The following is a 15,026-nucleotide window of genomic DNA, read 5'->3' as shown; positions in this document are numbered from 1 at the left end:
AATCTATCTATCTATCTAATCATCCATTCATTATTCATTCTATCTATCTATCTATCTATCTATCTATCTATCTATCTATATATCATATCTCTCTCTCTCACTCTCTCTCTCTCTCTAACAGATTAACAGAGTTGGGACCTTGTAGGTCATCTAGTCCAACCCACCCTGCACCATTTCTGACCGATGGCCGTCCAATCTTCCCTTAAGAGCCTCCAGTGATGACGCTCCCACAACTTCTGAAGGCAACTTCTGTTCCCTGGGTCGATGGTTCTCACTCCCTGGCCTTCGTGTGCTTTGGAGAATAGCTTGACCCCCACCCCCTTCCAATGCCGCTCGTTTCCCCCGTGTCGGCTGCCAGGACCACCCTTACCGTATCCCTCGAAGCTTCGCTCTGTTGTCGTGCCGGTCAATCAGGTTGTGCAGGATCTCCAGGACCAGCTGCCGCAGCTCGGAGTCCTCCATGAGGGAGGTGGACAGCAGGGGGTCCAGGAAGGGCCCCGAGAGGACCGAGGCGATGCTCTTGGCGTTGTAGCCGGAGGTCACCTGCCAAGGAGGCCAAGAGAAAACAAGGCGTCCCCATTCGCCCTTCCTAGGCAGGACTGGCAGCTGCCTCCACCGAAGACTCCCAGGATTCAAAGATACAGGGAGTCCTTGTCTTACGACCACAATGGACCCCAAGATTTCCGTTGCTAAGCTAGTTGTTGAGTGAGCTTTGCCCCATTTTGCGACCTTTCTCGCCACAGCCGCTAAGCGAATCACTGCAGTTGTTGAACTAGGAGCCCGGTCGTTAAGCAAATCTGCCTTTCCCCCCATTGGCTTTGCCCAGTCTAATGTTCAATAAACTTTATTTATGGGTTAGCCCTTAGGCCACGTTATAAAGCCCTTCATGGTATTGGATCTGGGTACTTGAGAGACCGCCTGCTGCCAATTACCTCCCACAGACCCATTAGATCTCACAGGGTTGGCCTCCTCCGGGTGCCGTCTACCAGCCAATGCCATCTGGCTACTACCCGGGGGAGGGCCTTCTCTGTGGCAGCTCCGGCCCTCTGGAATGAGCTCCCCGCAGGGATTCGGACCCTCACCTCTCTCCAGGCCTTCCGAAAAGCCATCAAAACCTGGCTTTGCCGGCAGGCCTGGGGTCAATGAGTTCCCCTCCCCTCTCGACTTGTGTGGTTGTGCGACTCTTGCTTATTTTTATTATTTGTATTTCGTTTTTATGTTCCCCTTTTTCCCCTTTTGAATTGTTCGCCGCCCTGAGTCCTCCCGGAGAAGGGCAGCATACAAATAATAAAATTCTATTCTATTCTATTCTAAAGTGCAGAGTTCCAGAAACAAATTATTACTAAAATTTGGAAAAGGAAAAAAAAAAGCGCCATTTCAAATGAAAGGGGATAAAATACAATTTAAAACGGAAATTGGAATTAAAATACAATAATTTGAGATATGGGTAAAATATGATAAAACTATATTTCAGTGTCATCCCCTGCGATCTACCCCAATCGGCCCCATGTGACCCCCGGGGCGTTGCAACCGACATGAGTCCATGCCAGTTGCCAAGCGTCTGAATTTCGATCATGTGACCATGGGGACGCAGTAACAGTCGTACCTGTGAGAAATGGACAGGAGCCCCCTTTTTTTCGGTGCCGCCGTAACTTTGAACGGTTATTAGTCAAGGACTACCTGTACAACAACAGGAACCCCCCCGACTGGCAGGGTTTTATTCACAGTGCAAGGCCTTTGCCACCCAAGCCTTCCAAAGGTTACCCTAGAAATCATCCGCTGCAGCCTGCAAGGTTCAGGGGACGCTGGGAGCTGTAGTCCGTGATCAGGAAATCAACTCGATTTGAGATCGGCCACCCATTTGAATTGGCATATTAAGTGATGCAGAATCCTCTAAACGGAATCTCTCCAAACCTGGCCACTTTAAGATGGGTGGACTCCAACTCCCAGAATTCTTGTGGACTTCAACTCCCAGAATTCTTGTGGACTTCAACTCCCAGAATTCTTGTGGACTTCAACTCCCAGAATTCTTGTGGACTTCAATTCCCAGAATTCCCCAGCCAGCTCATGCTGGCTGGGGAATTCTGGGAGTTGACGTCCACAAGAATTCTGGGAGTTGAAGTCCACCCATCTTAAAAGTGGCCAAGGTTGGAGATCCCTGCTCTTAACTGGACGGGATCCTTGCTATTAGGGCTTGAGGGAACTGCAAAGACATCTGCAGAAGCTACCCCTGGAATCTGGCGTCTCATCCCACGTTCCCCCCCAAGCCCCCCCCAACCCCTCCTTACCATCAGCAACGACCGTAACAGCATGATTTGAATCCTCCTGGTTCCCAAATCCCTGCGAGAGCAGAAAGAGCAAATAAAATATTAAAACAGGGCGGGGGGGAAAGTCCTGGGCTGCAGCTTGTCAGGCGAGGCTGGGGCTCCCCCGTGTATAGCAAGCAGCGTTCCCGTGGCACGACAAAACCGCGCTCGACTAAAGCGCGCCCGATTAAACCGCGTCGCTGACGCCATCAACAGGGCGACAACAGCGAGCGCGGAGAAAAAAGGGCGCTTTAAATAGCGCTTTAAAAGCAAGCCGATTCAAGTTAAGCTACGGGTTAGCTTTAGGGTTAGGTTTAGCGTTAGGTTAAGGGTTAGGTTTAGGGTTAGGTTTAGGATTAGGATTAAGTTTAGGGGTTAATTTTAGCTTTAGCGTTCACAGCGTGCTTTTTTCTCCGCACTGTTGTCGCGCTGTGATGATGTCAGCTACACAGTTTCGTCGAGCGCGCTTTAGTCGAACGCGGTTTTGTGGTGGAACCGATATTTCAGAGCGGGGAGGGGAGAGGATTGCAGAGAGGAGGAGGAGGAGGAAGACTGTGGGGTCCTTGATGCTCTCTAAGCTTGGTGGTTTTCTTGCAGATGTTTCATGAGCCAACTAGGGAACATCATCAGTGCTAGAAGGAAGCGGGGTTGGGAGAAAGGAGGAGGAGGAGGAGGAAGGAAGGAAGGAAGGAAGGAAGGAAGGAAGGAAGGAAGGAAGGAAGGAAGGAAGAGGAAGAAAAGGGTCCTTGTTTCTCTCTGAGCTGGGTGGTTTTCTTGCAGGCGTTTCATGACCCAACTAGGGAACAGCATCAGTGCTAGAAGGGAAGGAGGTTTGCACCTTCCAGCACTGATGGTGTTCCCTAGTTGGGTCACGAAACGTCTGCAAGAAAACCACCAAGCTCAGAGAGCACCAGGCACCCCTCACTTCAGCCCTGGCCTAAAAGATCCTTTTCTATTAGTCCAGGCATCTTAGCCATTCCTATTAAGAGCAGTGCCTTTAACAGCACTTAGCAACAGCCCTTAGACTTATATACCGCTTCACAGACCCTTCAAAGCAGTTTACAAATGCCAACAATCTGGCTCCTTGTTTTACCCACCTCGGAAGGACAGAAGGCTGAGTCAACCTTGAGCCGGTCAGGATCGAACGGATAGCAGTGGGCAGAGTCAGCCTGCAATACTGCATTCTACCCACTGTGCCACCACAGCCCTCCCTTCCTTCCTTCCTTCCTTCCTTCCCTCCCTCCCTCCCTCCCTCTCAGCAATATTAGTGCATTATGAGGGGTTTTCAGTTCAATTGTATAGACTGTGAAGAATGTGTGTTTTTGTTTTATTTTGATAGTTTTCTTATAAATGATGTACACTGGAGATGGCATTTAATTTCGTTGTATGACAATAAAGTAACTAACTAACTTAGACTTCTATACCACTTCACAGCTCTCGCTTAAGTGGTTTACAGAGTCAGCCTCTTGCCCCCCAACAATCTGACTCCTCATTTTTACCCACCTCGGAAGGACGGAAGGCTGAGTCAACCTTGAGCCAGCCAGAATTGAACTCCGGGCAGTTGGCAGAGTTAGCCTGCAGTACTGCTTTCTAACCACTGTGCGGGAAGGAAGGAAGGAAGGAAGGAAGGAATGCTTCCCAGTCCTCTCTAAGCGGTTTACAGAGTCAGCATGGTGCATTGAGTCAGTGAGAATCGAAAGCTGTGGGCAGAGTTAGCCTGCAATACTGCATTCTCAGCACTACGCCACTATGGTCCTTCCTTCCTTCCTTCCTTCTTTCCTTCCATCCTTCCTTCCTTCCTTCCTTCCTTCCTTCCTTCCTCTGAAATGGCTGTCCAGTCTCTTCTTTAAAAAGCTCCAGTGATGGAGAAGGAAGGAAGGAAGGAAGGAAGGAAGGAAGGAAGGAAGGAAGGAAGGAAGGAAGGAAGGAAAAGCAATAGCCCTTAAACTTATATACCGCTTCACAATGCTTTCCAGTCCTCTCTAAGCGGTTTACAGAGCCAGCCTCTTGCCCCCAACAATCCGGGTCCTCATTTTACCCACCTCGGAAGGATGGAAGGCTGAGTTAACCTTGAGCCGGTCAGGATCGAACCGCTGGCAGTGGGCAGAGTCAGCCCGCAATACTGCATTCTAACCACGGTGCCACCATGGCTCCCACTATTAATAATACCAGTTTGCAGAAAGAAAAGCAGGACAGAATCAGGACACGAACCCAAACTCGCTGCTGTCCAAGGCCTGGGAGGTGATCCCGAAGACTGGGACCTTCCCCATGATAAACATCATGATCTCCGACCGCTGATAGTCGGGCAAGTTGCTTCCAAAGAAACCTAGGAGGAGAATGAACAACAGAGGGAGGGTGAAACCCTTCCAGCTACTCCTAAGACAGGGAATAGCAATGTAGGCTTCTATCCCGCTTCGTAGTGCTTTTACAGCCCCCTCTAAGCGGTTCCTAGAGCCAGCCTCTCGCCCCCAACAATCCGGGTCCTCATTTGACCCACCTCGGAAGGTCGGGAGGACGAGTCAGTCTTTAATGCAAAAAATAATGGCAAGGGATTTTTCCACATCTTATGAAATCACTGGACCGCTTTTTTAAAATTATCCCTTAAAAACTGTTCCTCATCCTATGGTATAAGGGTACTAAATCACATGGTTACTTTAGAAGACATTATATAAGGGAGGCGTTGCCGTTAAACTGGGAAAAGGTTAAAAGACTACATTATTTAAAAATTCCAGTCTGGATATTGAAATTGAAGCATTTTCATATCCGATAATATATAAAAAGGAACAAACAGTTAGATATACAGAATTATTGAATTCAGAGGGTGAGCTCAAATCTAGTCAAGAGTTGAAACAAGGGGTGGAAATGAACTGGTATTCATATGTACAGATACAATCTAGATAGAATGAAGATAGAAAAACTAAAGGTCTTTATAATAAAATGACTGAGTTAGACAAAATTCTGGGAGTTGAAGTCCACCCATTTTAAAATGGCCACGGTTGAGGAAATATTGCTTACAACTTTTCAACAATCGCTTGAAAACTGTGTTTTGGTTATTATTTTTTTCATTCTGAGGATTCCTGCGTTGTTGTTTTTTAAATTTGCCAATATGTTAAGAGAAGGCCTTGACATTTTATTCCCATCTTTCTCATTTTTATTCTTCTTCCAGTTAATCATGTGCTCTAGTATAATATGTAGCTTTTGGGCTAATACATTGGGAATAGATCTAGGACTTCTTCTAGATCTATTTGATCTTGGAAAAATATTAGTGTCCCAAGGGGTAGAAAACTAATATTCCTGTAACATATCAATCAGTATTCAACGAGGGGGAATAAGAATGTGTGAATGTGTTGAGTTTTTTTTTGTGATGCACTGTTCAAAGTCTTGGTTTTTTTTTTTGCCTGTTTAAGTTTTGTATTTAAATTTTAACTTTTTAAAAAAATAAAATAAAAATAGAAGGGTGTGGGAAAAAGCCTCTGTTCCTCAACCTTGGCTGGGGAATTCTGGGAGTTGAAGTCCACCCGTGGCTGAGAAACACTCCTTAAAAAGCAGGAAAGGCCAGCCCTGGACCCTTCCTAGCTGCCCCCAAGTTGGAGTTACCCACAAGAGCTACTACATTGCCTTAGAAACAGATTTTAAAAATCCAAATAAGGAACCAAAACGGGACTTTTAATTATAACATGTACGCTTGATTTGCAAATAAATCAGAGAAACGAGTGATTCGCTCTGTCAATCAATATTTTTGTCAATCATCAAAACCAAAAGCGCCCTGATTTTATGCTAGGAGAGGGGTACACATAGTGGGGTGCAGGAGGAATTGGGGATGAGCTTTAAGGGGAGGGGGGGGAAGTGCTTGTGATGACCTGTGGCACGGCACAAGAGATAACACAGGCAATTCACACTGCCTCTTTATGGGTCCAAATTTCCCCAAACGCTCCCACGTTTCTGGCAAGCCCCCGAGTAAAGCTATCTCTCTCTCTCTCTCTCTCTCTCTCTCTCTCTCTCTCACACACACACACACACACACACACACACTCTCTCTCTCTCTCTCTCTCTCTCCCTCCCTCCCTCCCTCCCTCCCTCTCTCTCTCTGGCTGCAAATAGTCCAGCTCAACGCTGTGAGCACCATGGCTGCAAAGCAAGGAATCCAGAAAGAATGCAAGGAATCCAGGAAAGTTCAAACATCAACACTCTGTGTTTGTTGCTGACAAATGCTCCTCCCCACAACGCCTCCATAAGTCTCATTCCCCAGGTGTGCCTTGTGAAGAGGGGGGGTGGCGGCGCTCTTCTCCCAAGTAGCCTGCTCAGTCTGCACTGTTCTCACCTTCTCTCCACTCTCCGTGCTCTCGGATCAGGAGTGGGTGGTCCTTGCTCCTCGCCTGAGCTCTGTCTCTCCTGCTCACTGCTTAGCCGCTCTTGGTCATCCTGCCCCCCCCCCCCTTCATCCCTGCTTAAAAGCTGTCCCAATTCTGACTCGGCCTGCTCCTCCCCACATTCCTCTGAAGCCAACGAAGCTGCCCCCCCCCCTCGATCTCCACGGGCTCCAATTCCAGCTCGCCTTCCTCCGCAGATTCAGGGTCTAACGGGGGGGGGGGGGGCATCACAGTGCTGGACCCTGCCCTGATTTCCCTTCTTCATAGACCATAAATATTTGGGCACCGTTTGCAGAATCCTTGTGTCAGCCGTAACATTCCTCGGTTTGACTGAATGATACAGCGGCCATAGAGAGGAAATACCAGAGAGGGGGGGGGGGAGAAAACACCCTTATTTTGCACCCAGGGGATGAAAAGCTACATGAGGAAAATAAGAGACCAGGTGAAACTCCACTCCCTCCCTCACCGATGGTTTGGATGATGGCGTTCTGGACGATGCGCTCGTCGTTGTCCTTAGAGGGGGCAGAGGGGGCAGTGTGGCCGCGATCGCCCCTCGTGTTGCCCAGTTCGAAATCCACACTCAGGCTCAGGTGCTTCAGCAGAGTGTTGAACACCTCCAGGACGGTGGGACCTGTCCAACGAAAGCGCGGTAAAAATAAATATTTATATCTTTCCTTTGTTGCTTTTACAAATAACGTCCGAGTGACGAACGTATCGGACACATTTTCTTCTTTCCTCCGTTACTCACAATAACAAACCTCTGAGGTGGGTTGGGATGAGAGAGGGCGGCTGGCCCAGAATCAATCCCAGCCGGATTTTATGCCTAAAGCGGGACTAGAACTCACTGTCTCCTGGTCATTGGCCCAAAGTTACCCAGTTATCTTTCATGCCTAAGGCAGGACTAGAACTCATCGTCTCCTGGTCATTGGCCCAAAGACTAGTGGTTAAAGCACCAAGCAAGAAAGCAGGAGGCCGTGAGTTTAAATCCTGCCTTAGGCCTAAAAGCCCTGTGAGTAAGTCTGGGCCAGTCTCTCTCTCTCTCTCCCTCTCTCTCAGCTGCACCCACCTCACTTCTTAACCAGCTTCCGTGGCTAAGGAGGCTCTAGAACTCACCGTCTCCCACTTTTCAGCCTTGCATTTTAACTCAAAGCAAACAGACCTCAGAGCTAACCCACCCTCCCTTCTAGCACGGATAATGTTCCCTAGTTGGGTCATGAAACATCTGCAAAAAAACATCAATAGCAATAGCAATAGCAGTTAGACTTATATACCACTTCATAGGGCTTTCAGCCCTCTCTAAGCGGTTTACAGAGTCAGCATATATTGCCCCCACAGTCTGGGTCCTCATTTCACCCACCTCGGAAGGATGGAAGGCTGAGTGAATCCTGAGCCGGTGAGATTTGAACCGCCGAACTGCAGATAAGCACCCTAACCACTGCACCACCTCAGCTTCCTCCACCAAACTCAGAGAGCATCAAAGAAGCCACCTGTCTATGGAGATGCTCCGTCCTCCAAGTCCTGGTTATCCCAAAGGTGCTTTTTTCCAAGAGGCAACTGGCAACTTTCTTGGTTTTTCTGTGAAGATGCTTCGCTTCTCATCCAAGAAGCTTCTTCGGCTCTGATGCAAAGCGAAACGTCTTCAGAGAAAAACCAGAAAGTTCCCCCTTGAAAAAAAGGGAAGAAGCCACAGTCCAACCCTCAACCACTAATTAGTATTTTGATCCCTGCAGTTTTCCTGGAAAAGTCTTTTGACATTTTCCCCAAGGCCAAGAGAGGAGGGTCAGCCTGGAGTGGGATTTCACCATTTCCCAAGCTTCTAATCTGGCTCTTAACCCTCCGCCCCAAACTGGCCTTTCGGACAAGCCCGGGCGGTTCTCCATTTCCAGAGGTGCATCGGCTGTCCACCCTGAAGCTGGCCTGAGCGAGGCCATTTTCTGGGCTTCAGTGTTGGAGCTGAGGGCCAGGGAGGGCGGAATAGAGATACAAGGGGGTTGTGTAGCCAAAACAAAATACTTTCTCTTGGGAACCAAGGACATTCCCACAGGTGGTTGGAGAGAGGAGGAGCGACGTTTCCAGGCAACTGGAAGACGGGATGATTGGACCATGTGACTGGTTGTTTAGGGAAGGGGGAAGAACTTTTACTTTTAATTAGGTGCAAACAGTGGGGATATTCAGAGTCAGTTTTCACCAGCCTATGCCAATAAGATAGATCCAATAAAGGAGGAATCTATTTGAGAAATCTACCTGCCTCGGAGTTCTTTTTATTATGGGTGAATCACTTGGAATCCTGACATTGGCTCCTTCCTACAGCTGAAAGAAAGCTGACTCACCCAAATGGCCCTTTTGCCTAAGGTGGAACTCGCACCCGAGTCTCCCCATCCCACGTGGGGCACCTTAACTCACTGGACAAACCGGCTCTGTAAACCACGAGCACCAAATTAAACAGCTCTCTACGTCACGACGTGTTCAGCCTGACTCAGTCCATCCCTGCCAAAATTCCTTCTCATCAAACCTCTTCGTCTCCGCTCGGGAGAAAGTTTTACTTGGTGGACTTGTTATGAACCCAAGACGGTTTTCCTAGCTTTGATAAGAAAAAAAAATGCTAGCAGTGCTGAGATAGAAAATACAGATGGTCCTCGACTTATAACTGTTCGTTTAGTGACTGGGGTTACAACAGCACTAAAAAAATAACATGATGGTGCTTGCTTCGGCCGCACATATACTAAAATTGGAACAATACAGAGAAGATTAGCATGGCCCCTGCGGAAGGATGACACGCAAATTCGTGACGCGTTCCATATTTTTCCCTCAGTTATTCCTGTTAGGTATAACTACTGATTGTGCAGTTGTAGAGATTAACCTGATTTTGCATTTAATAACTGCAGCTAGATTGTTGGTGGTGCAATACTGGAAGAAGGAAGATTTGCCTACTATTCAAGAATGGACATTAAAAGTTACAAACCTCGCAGAGATGGCTAAAATATCAGCATATCTCAAGGATCACTCAAATGAGAGATGTAAATTGAAGATGGATTGACTATACTCAAAATAAATATGGGACTAAGAATTTCCAGATATCTTATGACTGAAGAAACAAGGAATGATATAATCTGTTTAGAGTTAGCCTAACAAGAGGAGTTAAAGCTCAAATGAAAGATGATACTAACTTTTTTTTGAAGTTTATTTTAGAACATCTTTGTTAAAGATTTATACCCTGTATTTGTTCTGGGAAGTCGGGGGGGGGGGAGGTTGGGAGGGAGGGGAGGGGGTGGGGAGGTAAATATTTGTAAAAGCCCTTTTTTTTCCCCAAAAATTTTCAATAAAAAAAAAATAACATGATGGTTTCCCACACTTATGCCTGTTGCAGCATCTCCCTGGTTATGTGATCAGAGTGCTTGGCGAGTGACTCATATTTATGACGTCCCGGGGTCACGTGAATATGTGACCCTTCACATAAAGCAAAGTCAAGGGGAGTCCAGATTCACTTAACGATGTTACCAGGGTAACAACTGCAATGATTCACTTAACGGTGGCCACACAGGTCATCAAAACTCAACCAACGTCTTGCTTAGCCAGCTACATTTTCAGCTCAATTGTGGTCAAAAGTCGAGGGCTACCTGTACAAACTACCACACTGACGCACAATTGGTGAGGCCAGGTGAAAGAGGTGAGGAAACGCTGCCTAGAGAGCGGTCAGATAAGAGAGGACTCAGCTGCGTACTGGACGGAGAAAGGGAAACAGACGGTGGGAGATTTTCACTCTCAAACCTGCAGGATTCTGTTAAAGTAGCCTTTTCAATAAAGTCACACTAGTTCATTTGGTTGTGTTTCCTGTCGGGTTTATCTGGGAAGGCTAACACAACAACAACAACAACAACAACAACAGCAACAACACTAGGCTTTTTAAAAACAAAACAGATAAAAGAAAATTTATCTTTATCACGAAAGAGCATCTTCACAACCGATAATCTTTTTGCTAGCTCATTCTCCATCTGTGATCTCTTGCGACAAGATAACTGCCAATTAAAAATCTCTGCGGAGATTCTCCGTGCTCCAGATCACGGTTGTCCCAAAGGGGGGGGGCTTTTTTTTCAAGAGGCCTTCTGTTTTTTTCTTTGAAGAAGTTTTGCTTTTCATCCAAGAAGCTTCTTCAGCTCTGGCTGGATGGGTGGATGGTAGCCATTGACCAGCTGTCTGATTGATTTGATTGATTGATTTATTATATTTGTATGCCGCCCTTTTCCCCCAAAGGGGACTCAGGGCGGCTCACAATTCAAATCAGGGAAGGGGGTACAGACAAAAAATAAAACAAAACATAATAATGCATAATTTAAAAACACACAAGGAGTGTGTGCAAGGAGTATCAATCCTTCTCTTCCACACCATCCAGTCAGAACCGAAGAAGCCTCTGGGATGAGAAGTGAAAGGAAAAAGCAGAAAGTTGGTGGCGGGGGGAGAGAAAAAGCACCTTTGGGACCCAATTAAAAATCCTCCATGAAATAGTTAAGAGCAGAAGAAGGAGAAATAATTTAGAACCAGTCCTCATTTTTTAAACAAAAGAAAGGAGGAGGAGGAGGAGGAGGAGGAGGAGGAGGAAAAACAACAGCTGGGATTAGCAAGCACATTTTCTGCCTCCTCCAAGCAGAAAATGCGGAACAAAACCAGCTTCTGCCATGGGGGAAATCGCCCCTTTCCTCACCGTCCGGCTCTTGTCTCCTGACTCCCATTTATGGACCAGTCCTGTTTCCCACCGACATCCACGCTTCTTCCTCCGTCTCTCCCAATTCCAGGCCCTGCCTCCTCTTGGCTGCCAGGAGATCCTGGATCTCATCCCCAGCTCAATTATCCCTAATTAGCCTTCCCGTGCTGTGATTTTCCCCTCAACCATCCCTGACATCTGGCCAGAGACACATCACGTTCTTGCTTACTCAAGCGGCTTCTCCGCCTGGCTTCTCCGCCAAGAGCAACTTTAGCACCCAAATCCCCCGCGGCTGCCGCAGGGAGGATAATTTGCAGGCATTTCATATACTGGGAGGAACAGTAGAGATAGACCTTGACTTGTGACCACAATTGAGGCCAAACTTTAGGAGACATCTGTTGAGTTTTGACCCATTTTATGACCTTTCGAGCAACCTTGAACTAAGGAGAAAATTCCTGACGGTGGAAAGAATGCACCAGTTGGAACAGAATCTGCCTCCAGAAGTTGAGAATGCTCCAACACTGGAAGTTTTTAGGAAGAGATTAGACAGCCATTTGCCTGGAATGGGATAGGGTCTCCTGCTTGAGCAAGGGGTTGGACTAGAAGACCTCCAAGGTCCCTTCCAACTATTCCATTCCATTCCACTCCATCCTCTATTCTCTATTCTATTCTCTATTCTATTCTATTCCATTCCACTTTATTCTATTCTTTATTCTAGTCTAATCTAGTCTGTTTTCTATTCTATTCTATTCTATTCCACTCCATTCTCTATTCTATTCTCTATTCTATTCTATTCTATTCCATTCCATTCCACTCCACTCCATTCTTTATTCCATTCCACTCCATTCCATTCTCTATTCTATTCTATTCCACTCCATTCCACTTTATTCTGGTCTAATCTAGTCTGTTTTCCATTCTATTCTATTCCATTCCACTCCATTCTCTATTTTATTCTAGTCTCTATTCTATTCTATTCTATTCCAGTTTTCTATTCCATTCCATTCCATTCATGCTGTTCTCTTCTCTATTCTAGTCGCCACAGTTGTGATATAACCTGGTTGTTAAGTGAATCCGGCTGCCCCCATTGACTTTCCTTGTCCAAAGGTCGTACAAGGTGGTCACTTGAGCCCAGGACAATTCAACCATCACAAGTCCGTTGCCAAGGGCCTGAATTTTGAACAGGGGACCACGAGGATGGGTAGCAAAAGTGCAGTCGTAAAGGTAGAAAAACAGCCATAAGTCACTTTTTTCAGCGCCGCTGTAACTGAAAAGTCGAGAGGTCACTAAACATTTGATTGTAAGTCAAGGACTACCCATCCACAGGAGGAAAGCACTCGTCCAACTTCTAACCACGTTCCTAACAACCAACCATCCATTTGCGTCCCTCTCTCAAAACTGCCAGGCCGGACGGACGGATCTGACTGGACTCACCGATGGATCCCTTGGCCGCGATGGCCACCGCCTCCAGCAACACCTGGATGATCCCAGCTCGAACGCGGGGCGAGTCTCGCTTGCAGCTGTCCAGATGCGCCAGGATCTCCTGGATCACGTGGTGCGAATACTGGGCCTTGGAAGGAAAGAGAAAGAAGAGGCGGCAACGTTGGCACTCTGCCGCAGGAGTAGATGAGCCACAGTTCTCCTCCGTCCAGGGAAGGCAAAGGGAATTTTTGCGCCTCCGAGTCAAAATGAGAAACGAGAACAAAAAAAAAAACAGGTTTGGGGCATGCCGAAAAAGGAAGAGGAACAGCTGGAAAGTCAAAGGAATAATCTCTAAGAGTGTTGGTCAAACTTGGCGACTTGAAGATGGGTGGACTTCAACTCCCAGAATTCCCCAGCCAGCAACATGTTGCTGGCTGGGGAATTCTGGGAGTTGAAGTCCACCCATTTTAAAATGGCCACGGTTGAGGAACTGTTTTTAAGGGATAATTTTAAAAAATGGTCCAATGATTTCATAAGATGTGGAAAGGTTCCTTGCCATTATTCTTTGCATTAAAGATTGACTCGTCCTTCCGTCCTTTCGAGGCCGGTACAATGAGGACCCAGATTGTTGGGGACGAGAGGCTGACTTTATAAACCACTTAGAGAGGGCGGGAAACATGGGAAGGAAGGAAGAGATAAGGAGAAGAGGGCGGGAGAGAAGAGAAGGAGAGAAGGTAGGAAGGGGAAGATGAAGAATGGGAGTAGGGGAGAGGTAAGGGAAGAAGGAAGGGGAAGGAGAGGAGGATGGAAGGGAGAGAAGAGAAGGAGAGAGGGTAGGAAGGGGAAGAGGAAGAGCAGGAGTAGGAGAGAGGTAAGGGAAGAAGGAAGGGGAAGGAAAGGAGGAAGGAAGAAAGTAGAGAAGGGAGGGAGGGAGAAAAGAAAGGGAAAATAAGGTGGTGTTACAACAGGAGGAAGGGATGGTAAATAAAGCAGCCCAAACTGTATATTATAACCTATTAAATGGAAGAACAAATGCATAGGAATGAAAAATGTAAAGAAGAATAACAATTATGTGAATGTATACTTAAAGTGGTATGTAAGAGAATAAAAAATAAAAAAGATTGGATGGAAAAAAGAGGGTTGGGAAGCCACTGTGAAGCGGGATGTAAGTCTAAGTGCCACTGCTACTCCCTGCCCCATTTTACGACCTTTCTTCAACAGTTGTTAAGTGAATCCTTGATACGGTTATATGACTAACAAGGTTGTTAAGTGAATCTGGCTTCCCCGCGGAAGGTCGCAAAAGGGGATCAGGTGACTCTGGGAGACTCAACCGTCACAAGTACATGCCAGTTTCCAAGCGTCTGGATTTTGATCATGTCACCATGGGGATGCTGCAAGGGTCGTAAGTGTGAAATACAGTCGTAAGTCACTTTTTTCAGTGCTGTTGTAACTCAGAATGGTCACTAAACAAACTGTTGTAAGTCAAGGACTAGTTGCATGTCAAGGAATGAAAGAAACCCCCATTAAGAGCCGAGGTGGTGCAGTGGTTAGAGTGCTGGATGGCAGGCCACTTCAGCTGACTGCAGTTCGGCGGTTCAAATCTCACCGGCTCAAGGTTGACTCAGCCTTCCATCCTTCCGAGGTGGGTGAAATGAGGACCCGGATTGTTGTTGGGGGCGATATGCTGACTCTGTAAACCGCTTAGAGAGGGCTGAAAGCCCTATGAAGCGATATATAAGTCTAACTGCTATTGCTATTGCTATTGGTATTTTCAGTGGCTAATAAGAATGAGGCAAGTAGGAACGTTTGCAACTTTTGCCGTAACTTTTAAAAACAAAATTTCAGCCGTCATGGTGGCTGAACGTGAACATTCACTCACTCACTCACTCAAAGATGAGGTTAGCCCTAAGAAAAAAAATTCACAGGATGAATTGAAATTAGTAGAATGAAATGAAATGTTTTAAACATGGCAACAGTGGGCATCTAATTAAGATGTGTGTGAGCTGTATTAATACTTTTAAATGTGCAAAGTAATTATGTTAAATGCTTGCTATATAAAAAACTGAATTCGAAGACACATGTTACTTATAGAAAATAGATGGAAAGGAAATGATAAATTTGGTTTATCTCTAAAGGGAAGAAAAAAATGACATTGTTCTCTTTTTCTTTCAAAATATTTTATTCAATTTTCACATTCCATTTGCAATCATTTATATACAGGGTATTTACTAT

The 15,026-nt window shown here is 46.4% G+C and overlaps 1 protein-coding gene and 1 non-coding gene across 3 annotated transcripts in view; one reads left to right on the top strand and one right to left on the bottom strand.

Moving 5' to 3' along the window:
• The window catches only part of EFR3A (EFR3 homolog A), a 95,156-nt gene that overhangs the window by 13,177 nt on the left and 66,953 nt on the right, over positions 1 to 15,026 (bottom strand). For both annotated transcript variants that reach the window (XM_032223495.1, XM_032223494.1), the window contains exons 10-14: positions 12,807 to 12,942; positions 7,143 to 7,307; positions 4,518 to 4,632; positions 2,289 to 2,340; positions 371 to 543 (exon numbers count right to left, since the gene is read on the bottom strand). In XM_032223495.1, the coding sequence (XP_032079386.1) occupies positions 371 to 543; positions 2,289 to 2,340; positions 4,518 to 4,632; positions 7,143 to 7,307; positions 12,807 to 12,942 (641 nt within the window). The remainder of the gene's footprint in view (positions 1 to 370; positions 544 to 2,288; positions 2,341 to 4,517; positions 4,633 to 7,142; positions 7,308 to 12,806; positions 12,943 to 15,026) is intronic.
• Positions 9,375 to 9,481, top strand: LOC116512829. The gene has a single exon (XR_004255934.1). It is a non-coding gene; the product is annotated as a U6 spliceosomal RNA (small nuclear RNA).

Source organism: Thamnophis elegans, chromosome 8 (genome assembly GCF_009769535.1).
Source record: "Thamnophis elegans isolate rThaEle1 chromosome 8, rThaEle1.pri, whole genome shotgun sequence".
Classification (NCBI taxonomy): domain Eukaryota; kingdom Metazoa; phylum Chordata; class Lepidosauria; order Squamata; family Colubridae; genus Thamnophis; species Thamnophis elegans.
This window is presented reverse-complemented; position numbering and strand designations above follow the sequence as displayed.